The 10,658-nt window shown below is 37.8% G+C and overlaps 1 protein-coding gene across 4 annotated transcripts in view; it reads left to right on the plus strand.

The window, feature by feature from the left end:
* DCLK1 (doublecortin like kinase 1) overlaps nt 1-9,461 on the plus strand; it is a 374,326-nt gene extending 364,865 nt beyond the window's left edge. For all 4 annotated transcript variants that reach the window (XM_036455538.2, XM_036455539.2, XM_036455536.2 and 1 more), the window contains one exon: nt 6,162-9,461. In XM_036455538.2, coding sequence (XP_036311431.1) covers nt 6,162-6,219 — 58 coding nt within the window. In that variant the 3' untranslated portion in view covers nt 6,220-9,461. The remainder of the gene's footprint in view (nt 1-6,161) is intronic.
* The last annotated feature ends 1,197 nt before the right edge of the window (nt 9,462-10,658 follow it).

Consider the following 10,658-nt stretch of genomic DNA (forward strand, 5'->3'; position numbering starts at 1 on the left):
TGTGGTTAGAAACATGTCTATGGTCATGTTAGCTGAGCTAGGATAAAAAGCTAGCTCTCCTGACTTCCCCCTACTGCTGCTTCCAAAGTGGATTAAGCTAAGGCTGCCAGACAAGACAAGAATTACAGTGATGGGCAGCACAGACCAATAAAAACAAAGCTAATGTTCTGGTTCACATTTGCAGTTCATTCCTGACCTTCCTCTCCCATGCTCTATTTTTCCTTTAACATTGCATAGATATTCCAGACGGCTAATGTCTTATGCATTTATGCTGATTTCCAAATTTAATGTCTTAAATAAGGGCTTACAATACCTGAGTACCATGTGGAGCATAGTCATTTCATTGTAACAAAGGAGGCCACTGACCCAATTCAATAGATATATCTATTGGTGGAATAAATTTCCTTGGTATTAGGTAAATACCATCTTTCATTTATGCATGCCTAGTCTTACAGCAGGAACCAAAACATTATTTTATCTAAGATTTCCAACTACTATAATATGTATGCAGCTACTGGAGTTGCTAAGGTTATGACATTATTTTACCATTCCTCAGTTTTCATACTTGATCTAGCAGCCTTTAAGGACACTGTGATAACCAAAAGTTTACATTCTGAGGTGAAGTTATGAAGTGTTTCTTCTATGTAGGACAGGTTTATATTAGTTTCTTTATATCATTTTATTTGGTCAACTATTTATTCTGTTTACTAGGATCCTTAGTCCACTCTTATTTAGCTATGCCCATTACACAGCATAGCAGTCCTTAATAAATACCTATTTTAAGCAACTAGGTTAGAGCATCATATTTGGTTATTACCAGTCAACTCCAGCATCTCAAGAGATTTCTTGCTCACAACCTCTGACAATTAGTCCCAAAATGTGATAATATGGACTTCAGATTATCTTTGAGCTCTTAATGAAGTGGTAAATTTCTGAAGAAACATTTGGAAATTTTATTCATGTTGGTTCCAACAAAGCTATAAATCATGAGGAAAATAATTGATAAAATAATAAGCCTGTTAGGAAGTTTTAAGGTCATATCAAGACAATACCTGCGGACAAACTTAACTTTGAAAGATAAGCATTAGAGAGGAGAGACCCCATTTGCTTAAAATCTGGGGATTTTCTGTGGTTGATAAAGAGGAAAACAGCCTTTCAGAAATGTTAGAAGAGCTTAGAATTTATATTTGTGATGAAGTATGTCAGAGAAAATCTTACATTTCAAATGCTTTTAAAAATTATGTCTTAGCACATTGCTCTATTTTCTTGCTGAATTCATCTGTCCTGAACTACACATGGGGACTACAGAATTCAGTTGTAAAGATTTAACTTGCACATAATTTTATATCCATAATGAAAATTCTAAAGGTTTCATATATTACAATGCTTACTGTGATAAATAACTGGACTTTAATAGTTGCTGTGAGTAAATAAATATATAAGAGAATATTAACTTTATCTATTATAAGTATTTGATCATATCTGAAATGTAAAATTGTATTCTTAAATATTGACCCATAATACATTTAACTTCTTTTTTTTAATTTTTAAAAAAAATATATTTTATTGATTTTATACAGAGAGGAAGGGAGGGAGATTGAGAGTTAGAAACATCCATGAGAGAGAGTCATCGATCAGCTGCCTCTTGCACACCCCCTACTGGGGATATGCCCGCAACCAAGGTACATGCCCTTGACCAGAATCGAACCCGGGACCCTTCAGTCCCCAAGCTGACGCTCTATCCATTGAGCCAAATCGGTCCCGGCACATTTAACTTCTTACTCTTGTTGTTTTGGGTCCTGTGTTGTTACTTAGAAAGTACTTAATTACCTAAAACAATTTAATTCTATATTAATTAAGAAATATTTAATAAGTCCCTAATATGTGTGCCACAGTCTGCTAGGCATTCTGAAAATGCAAGAGTTTCAGATTCTACCACAGAGAAGCTTGCTTGTTATTTGGGGAATAAGCACAGAAAAGATAATAAGGATCCTATGTACAATCAGTGACAAGAGTTTGGTCAAGGATGATTGCCTGAGGGATTTGGAAAGAAACGGGGCAATGTTGGAGGTGAAATTTTATTAAATCTTGGGAAATAGATAAATTTTGAGTAGGCAGGTAGGAAGAAAAGTAATTTCAGGTTGGTGAACACCTTGAGCCAAGATGAAGAAGTGGGTGTGATTAAAGTACATTCACACATATATCCAGTAGGACTGTTTTGATTGCAAATCAGGAAAACCCTAACCAAACTGGCTTAAGCAAAAAGGAAATTTTTTATTTTATAAAATCTGGCTTTAAAGATGGGTTGGATTTGGCACTCAGTCAGAATTTGGTGTATTTTCATCCCTCCACTCCCCATCCTTGTGTTGGCTTTAGTTTGGAGCTTCATGTAGTATCAGGATGTGGGAAGTTGCTCTAGGCTTACTATCCTCCCCAAGTTAGGATTCATTATAAATATGAAGTCCTAGCAAAAGTCTCCTTATGTTCTCTCAGCTGGGTTGAGTGCCCATCCTTCCAGTCATGGGTACTGAGGAATGAGAGAGCCTCAGGTTTGCTCCTGGGTCACCAACCCACCTGGCCCCATCTCAGAGACGGGGGTAGGATCACCTTCATGGGAACCACCGAGTAAGGTAGTAAAGGAAGTCCAAAAAGAAAATGAGGAATGGTTAATCTAGACAGAGTAAATGGATGCTGTGTAAGAAAATCAAATGAGTAACAGTGAGTATGCTGATGTTATTGTATCATTTTGATTAATAAAAGAAACTAGACACTGGAAATGTTTTTTAAATATATTTTATTGATTTTTTACAGAGAGGAAGAGAGAGGGATAGAAAGTTAGAAACATCGATCAGCTGCCTCCTGCACACCTCCTATGGGGGTTTTGCCTGCAACCAAGCAAGGTACATGCCCTTGACCGGAATCAAACCTGGGACCTTTCAGTCCGCAGGCCGACACTCTATCCACTGAGCCAAACCGGTTAGGGCTGGAAATTTTTATTGTAGGCATGTTGTGAATGTTATGATAAGGAAATGGACTTTATGAGAAATTCTAAATAAATCAGACCTAAGGGTCAGCTGTGTGTCAGATGGACTAGGGTTTCAGTGCTCAGGAGGCAAATGTTGTGACTTCTGTTGCACTTTCCTATATTTCAAAAGCACAGACTTTGTCGATATCTGCTGTGTGCCATGAACTGGAGAGCACAAAGAGGATACCCAAAACTTGATCTTGCCCTCCAGAGTATCTACAATGTAACCAGAAAGACAGTAGATTAGAGTTAACTATGACCTAGGCAGGATGCATAGTGATAACTGTACCAGGTTTCAAGGGAACACATGGAGCTGGAAGCAGAGTGAGTATGAGGAGAAGCCTGTGGACAGTAACATCTTCTGGAGCATCTTTGAGAGCAAGTCAGTTAGGAGCCCTAAACATTATGTGGCTTTTGAGAATATTGCAAGAACTTGGGGGAGTAGGAAATTGCCTCTCTGTCATCACACTCATGGCTCCCTAGAAATTTACAGGTTCAAAATGGAATTGTATGTACAATGGATCCTGGCATGCAGACCTTGGCCTGGAAAGGCAAAGCATTGGACAAAGAATGCTTTATAAATTCTCTTTCACTTCTTTAAGTCTATAAATGCAATAAAAACAGCCACCACATCCTTATTCCATGACATGTGATCATGACATGATATTTTCCCAAAAAATAATTGGTAAACTGGCTTATATGCCACCTGAAAGCACAGAGGCATTTAAGCACCAAGTGTCACCTACAAATATAAGCAATTATAAAGCTACTAACTACTGAAATTTCTAGGAGTGGCAAGAACTGGCCAGTTAAAAGGAATGTGGCAAGGGTTCTCTAAGCAGAGGGACAAATAAGGAAGAGAATAGGATTGCCTTATAAAGATGTAGGAAAATGAAAGTAAAACTGAGGGGAAAGGGACTATTCCAGCATGGACTCAACACTGACACCAACTTCTGCATCAACAACATTATGGTATTTGTAAAGAAATGAACTATTTCAGTGGCTGAAGTCAAGAGTGTGACTTGATGTAACTGAGTAAATTATAGGGAAATGAGTTAAATATGGAGAAGGTGCCAGTGAGAGTGGGGGAGGGGAAGACTGAGATAAGTTCTAATATGAGATTTATTTTGCATTGGCCTGCAGTTACTTAACTTTAAAACAATATCTTATACCAAATTGTAAAGAAAGAAAGAGGCAAAACCCAACCCTTCCATTTTTGGCCGTCTTAGCTATGTAGAAGGCTTTTGCATATCTATCTTTCCTACAGCAACTCTGGGAGAGTGGGAAGGGTTTAGGCCTACTCCTCATTTAACTGAGAACAGAGTGAATGATTCACACAGCCAGCAGTGGACAGAGCAGGACTCAAAATCCCTACCTACAAGTCTAGTATGCACTTCCTCCCCACATCCTAAAGCCTCCGTTCACTAGTCAGTATTAAGTCCAATAACAAGGACTTTTTCTTTCTCAAGAAGATAGAAATAGAAATATTTTATTATGAGCACAAGAAGAGTTTATATTACTCTTGGATTAATTACAGAATGGTTTTGATGTAAGTCAGACTAAAGACATGTCTGTTTTTTGCACAAACAGGTATTTTTAGTTTGCTTAGAAAGCAAAACACCATGTGCTGTGACTTTACAGTGTTTTAAATAAATTTAGGAATTTGAGTTTATGATGCTAGAAATAACATAAAATCAGTGGGTATAAAATTTGACAAGTAAAAGAATGAAACATAGACATTTCAACAAATCAGTTATTGAATAATTGTATTAACAATCTAGTGAAATGAGAAATGAATTATTAAACTTTATCTTCCTCATTGAGTCTATAAAACTGTTATTCAATTTGTGGACAGTTTTAAAGCAGCACAGCTCAACCTAATGAAGCCATTTACTCTATCAGTTCTACACGCTGCCTCTTTTTTCTTCTTTATTAGTTCATATCAGAACTTTGATTGCCCTACTTTAGATCTAAGATTGCTCTAATGCTATACTGCAGTTGTATGAGAGGTGTAGTTTTCACTTTGTTCTCAGAACCAGGCCAGCTATAAATTTATCTCTGTTCTTTGAAGAAGCTAATAGTAAATTTTCAAGTGGAAAAAATGGTGGTATATATCCCTGTAGAGGATAAGTAATCTCTTAAAAGCAGAATAACCTCCAGGCTACATGCTTTTAAAAAGTGACTTTCAAACAAGGATGCCTTCACGCTTTTATATGTATTCTATATTTTTCATCAGGTTTTGTACCTGCTCTTTTGCTCTCTGTGTAAGGCTTTTCTGTAATGACCCCATTCCTCTCACACCCATTAAATCTGTAATGAAGTTATGCCTGCTGTTCCCAGTTCTGATGTCATAATAGCTTCCAGAGTTGTGGCTGGATCGCATAGCCTGGGGATCGTCTGAGGTTCCTCAGGAAAATGAGGACTAGAGACCAGGAGCTGGAATACCTACGGAACTGAATCTCAGTTTCATAAATCACATACTATGATGAAAATGAACTTTGCAAAGTAATATCCTTGGAAAGTTTCCATTTGGTTTAATTGCAATCAAAGCAATTTTCAATTTCAGACATTGGTTTCATTAAAATTAAAACAATTCTTACCAGAGATTCAGCCAAACTCCCTCATCAGCAGATAATAAGATAATTTAGAAGGAGTAGGTGCTAAAATAACAGGATGAGCTTGTGGCTCTGTTTCCATGTCTGACAACTTCATCACTTTTTATCTTTATTGTACACTTGCCTTGAGCCGAGTGATGATGAATGAGGCATGTCTGGCATCCTCACATGATAGACACATAGGCCTGGGATGCCCATTTACCAGGGGTCTCTGGCTGAACAGGTGCCACCAGAGATCATGGCTGTGGAGTTAGGGGAAGTATGGGGAGGACTTGGGGGGACTGAACCCACAACATCATCCATCCTGCCTGTGCCTGCTGATGTCATGATCAAATGCTCTTAGCAGCTACAACTTGGGGAGCAGAGAGTTCTCCAACAGTGGTAATTGTTGTCAACAAAAGTAAGCCATAATGTATAGGTTAATTTGGCCAGGGTATTTTTCCGACCTCAAATGTTTCAGAGTTTCTTGTGCCCTTTCCTTCAGCCTAATTGTCCTCTTTCTCATTTTATGCCCCTGCTAGACCACCGCTCTTGATAAGGAGAGGCAGGTTTTCCGACGAAGATGCAACCAGGATGTGAGGAGCCGATACAAGGCACAGTCAGCTCCACCCGAATTCAACTCGGAATCCGAAGACTACTCCCCAAGCTCATCCGAGACTGTTCGCTCCCCAAACTCGCCCTTTTAATAAGACCCTTTTACTCGAAGTCCTAGCTTAACCCTTTGAGACTCTTTGATTTCCCCCCCAAATTATGTAAAACAGTTTTATCTGATCTATCTAGCACTCAGAAACAGAACATGTGTTTTCTGGTACCTTTGTCGTAATTTCCCTTTGCTGAATAAGAGATGTTGTTTGTGAAGATGGCAACCTGCTGCTAATAGATCCTCAAAGGGTTAAGTCTACTTTGCAACTTTTTAAAATTTAAAAGCAATGAATATTTTCATCAAACTAGGATCTGCAGTATGTAATAAGCACATGTTAACCCTCTGAGTGCATGGCTTGTGGAGACCCCTTAGAAAATTTTCCGGGCCTTTGGACGTATAGACACATTTCTTGATTTTGCTGCAGATCCAGGGGTGTTTTCAGATGCCGCAATATCCAGAAAGAAAGGCACCTAGAATGATATCTTGCTTGTCTTTTTCTGTAGGTTTAGATCATAGCCGTTTTATAACTTAGGCATAAACACCTCTTTCTTCTTCACAGTCCTATTTAGAAAGAGACTTTTCTCATTAGAGGTATGACTTTCAGCTGCCATGAGTTCTGCATCCCAAGTGGAGGAAATTGGGCCTGTGGCAAACAGCCTGGCCCACAAAAGAGATGGTGCCTGCCCTCTCCCCCCAGAACTGGCTCCATATGAAGATGTGTTGATATCGCTCCAGAAATGCTGCTTCCACATCAGCTGCTGCTAGTGCCAGTGCAGACCCTCGGAAAGGCACCACATACCTTGTCTTGTGCTTGGTGAGGGAGGGTCTGCCTGCTCAGTATGAGCCATCTACAGAAAAAAACAAAAAAAAAAACAAAAAAACAACAACAACAACAAAAAAAAACTGGTAGAAAAGAGCAATAAATTGCCAGGTGCTCTATAGGGCTGGAATTTCAAATAAAAAGAGGAAACAAGATCCTGATCTTTTTCTCACCTGCTTTTCAATACACTGCTGCCTTCAGTGTGAAATCCATAGAATATCAAATCCATACACAGGAGTGGTGGGGCACAGGAGACCAGAGGCAAAATGTTTTTGCAAGGTGGCCAAGGAGAAAGCACAGTGAGAAAACAATCTGGAATTTTTTTTAAATGGGTTTTAAGGAAATAAAACACTGATAAGATCATTTCCTGTGTACCTTTAGGTTTTCTACATATGTTCTCCCAGGAAGAACAGGTTAGGAGAACTGGAAGATACCACTGAAGATAAAACTTCTATTCCCTCAGGTGCCCTTTTTATACACTGCTGTCTTTAGCTATCTAGAGGGACATGTTATTTTTCTCTCTATGGGCCAAGTCCTGCCTGACACCTGAATTGTCACTCCTGTGGCAAAACCTTGATCCCTAGCCCTGTGTCTTCATTGAGTTTCTTCTGGCATGTGTCACATTTCAGTGGGGGCCTCCTGTGCTTTACTAGTACTGTGATGCTTAGAGAAAAGGCTAGCCATGGCGTCTTGGAGGCAAGGATCCAACTCAAATGTCCTCCTAAGGTTTGCTCAGCTTTGTGATCTAGGAGACAATCAAAGAGTGAGGTCTCAAAATTTGCATATGTAGAGCTGAATAAAACTTACTGCCTCTGTTTTGAATATATTTCAATATCAGAAAGTCTTCAACATTTCTGTATTTTCAAATACACGTTTGTCTTTAATTGCTGCATTTTACTCTTTAACTCATAAACTATGGCCTATGTTAATATAGATTTTAAGGTCCTACCATGTCATGATTTTTACAATATAGTTCCCTCAATTTTTTTGCTCTTCTACATTTAGGTTTATTTCTTTAGTCTGTGTTGTCCTGACATGTAAGCAGGAGATTATTTATTAAAAGTTTTCCCCCTTTTATAGAGTCCTGAAATGACAGCATACGATATCACAAAGTAGCACAACTCAGTCAGATTTTGGGGTTGGGGTGAGGTCAGAAAACCAGGAAAGGTGTTGGTGTGTAGAAAGATTCCACATCAGTGAAGTACCCAGAACTATTCAGAAATACTGCTTTGTCTAGAACTATGAAGTAAAGCATTATTCTAAGTAACACTGGAGTAGCCATATAACTTGGCTTCAACTCTAAATGTGTGACTATGAAGAATCTTATGAGCAGAGACCTACCTACAGTAGATTGTCACTTTCCTTTCGTTCTCTGAATTACATTATATATGTTGGTATAACATTTAGTGTACAGAACTTACAGTGCATGTGAGCCTTTTTTTACCCGAGTGTTGGGAGATTGTGGACCATGTGAAGCTGGGGAGTGTTTTCCAGCACACAGCAGAGAACAGCTCAGAAGAATATATGGCCCATTCAGCATGGAGAGCCCAATGCATTGCTGAAGAATTTGTGATCTATGCTGAATAAACAGTATATATGATCTGTCAAGTAGAAATGTTGAGTAATCAGATGGAATGCAATCTTTTCAGCATTAAGCTGTCAAGATCCTGAATATCAGAAATGTACTCAAAGGGTTAACAGACAAGCACAAGGCATGCTGATTACATTGGTATATTCAGACTGCTTTGCTTTTAGCCAATGCTTTCCAAATTTTTTTTCATGACATTCTTGAGATAGTTCAAGTTTGAAATAATTAAGTGATGGTGTTCTTTAAGGAATTTCTATAACCAAATTGACTTTTTTTTTTCACTTCATCATAGAATAAATATGTACCATTATGGGATTGTACTTCTGTAATTATCATTTTAATCATTGCCATAAGTGTTTCCATATTTTTTTTCTAAGTATTTAATATAGCTCTTATGGTGTTAGTATGGTGATGGGATTGTCTTTCCTTTATTAATACATAATTAGCCATATGGTATTTTCAAGGAAATTTTAAGATTCAACTTTTCAGTTCAGTAGTAGACTAGTTAAGAAAGCGCTTTCACTACTTGCATTGTGTAAATCATCTCTGTAGATGAGAACTGTTTGTACTGATGAACAATTTTTTGCAACATTGTAGCAGAAATCATTTTATTCATCACAATCAATGAATATGTGGTTCTCTCCAAATCATTAGAAGGAAAAGTAATATTTCAGTCATTGAAAATGTTTTTACAGTAGCCCTCATCTAACTTACACATGGTGCATATTAAAATAAGCAGAGAAAAAATGCAAATAAACTACTAAAAATGCTTGGTGTTTTGTATTCCATGAGACCTCATGCAACTGTTCAGTAACCATAACAGCCCCATCAGATATTGTTGGAAGAAAGCAATATATCCATGAAGAAAGGTTAAAATGGCAATCCTTTAACCTTTGAAGTATATTGCAGTTGGAAAAAGAGAAGAAAGAAAAATTGGCTTGGCTTAGAAGGTCACAGAGCTACCAAGTCACAAGGCTCATACCATTAAATCACAATGGTTTGTTGGCCAAGGGCACCCATTCAACAACTCTATTCCCCTGTAGTAGTGCAATTATGCTTGAGGGAGAACTTTGTTAAGTTAGCTCTTCTCAGGGTAAAAAATCTCTTGAATTTACACGATTTCAAAGGTTTTTAATTGAACCATAAAAAGGTACCCCCAGCTGGTTTGCTCTAGAGGGTCTGTGTCAGAATGAAGGTTTGCTTCCTCCTTATCTCTGCCCAGTTCTCCTGAGAAAATAACAACAACACCTGGTATGTCTTCTCCTTCACTGAGATTTCAGAAATTTGGAAAGTACCAAGATCCAAGATGGTGGTTTTAATGCATCCATTTAGATGTATGTTTCAAAAAAATAATGATGCACTTGGCATATATTATAGATAATATATCTTTTCTATAATTTGTAAATCACTACATTTTTAAGTCCTACATGATTTTTTTTTCCTCAATCAAGTTTTTAAAAACTTGAAGTTGGTCAGTTCAAAGACTCGCTTTTCCTTCGTGTTATCTGCCACTTGCATTAGGAGTTGGGAAAAATACTTTCAGATGAACCCTTACTTTGCATGTAGTGATAGAGGGTCAGATATATGCTTCTTTGGGAAATATGGATATCTTTACTTAATCATCAAGTTTCAGGAAGCCATTCTAGTCTGTTAGAGAAAATAGTGATTCAAAACACTTCCAAAAATAACACTTATGTCGATTCAGATATGATCAGAAGACTGTCAATTAGCACACTTTAAAGTTTTGTTGCTTTAAAGCAAATAAATCAACACCACTTGAGGACACACTAAACACTTGACCCTTGCAAATGTGCTTTTAAAATGGCTCAGTGGTGCTTATACAAGACACAATAATAAATGGGGTCCCAAGGAATGTTGCAAGATTCTTTAATTTTTGTGTAGTTATATATTTGAGGTGGAGGTGCTTTTAAGCCAGTCTTTTACTTTTTAGTATCTCAAATATGCAA

Source organism: Pipistrellus kuhlii, unplaced genomic scaffold, assembly GCF_014108245.1.
Source record: "Pipistrellus kuhlii isolate mPipKuh1 unplaced genomic scaffold, mPipKuh1.p scaffold_m20_p_3, whole genome shotgun sequence".
NCBI classification, from domain to species: Eukaryota; Metazoa; Chordata; class Mammalia; order Chiroptera; family Vespertilionidae; genus Pipistrellus; species Pipistrellus kuhlii.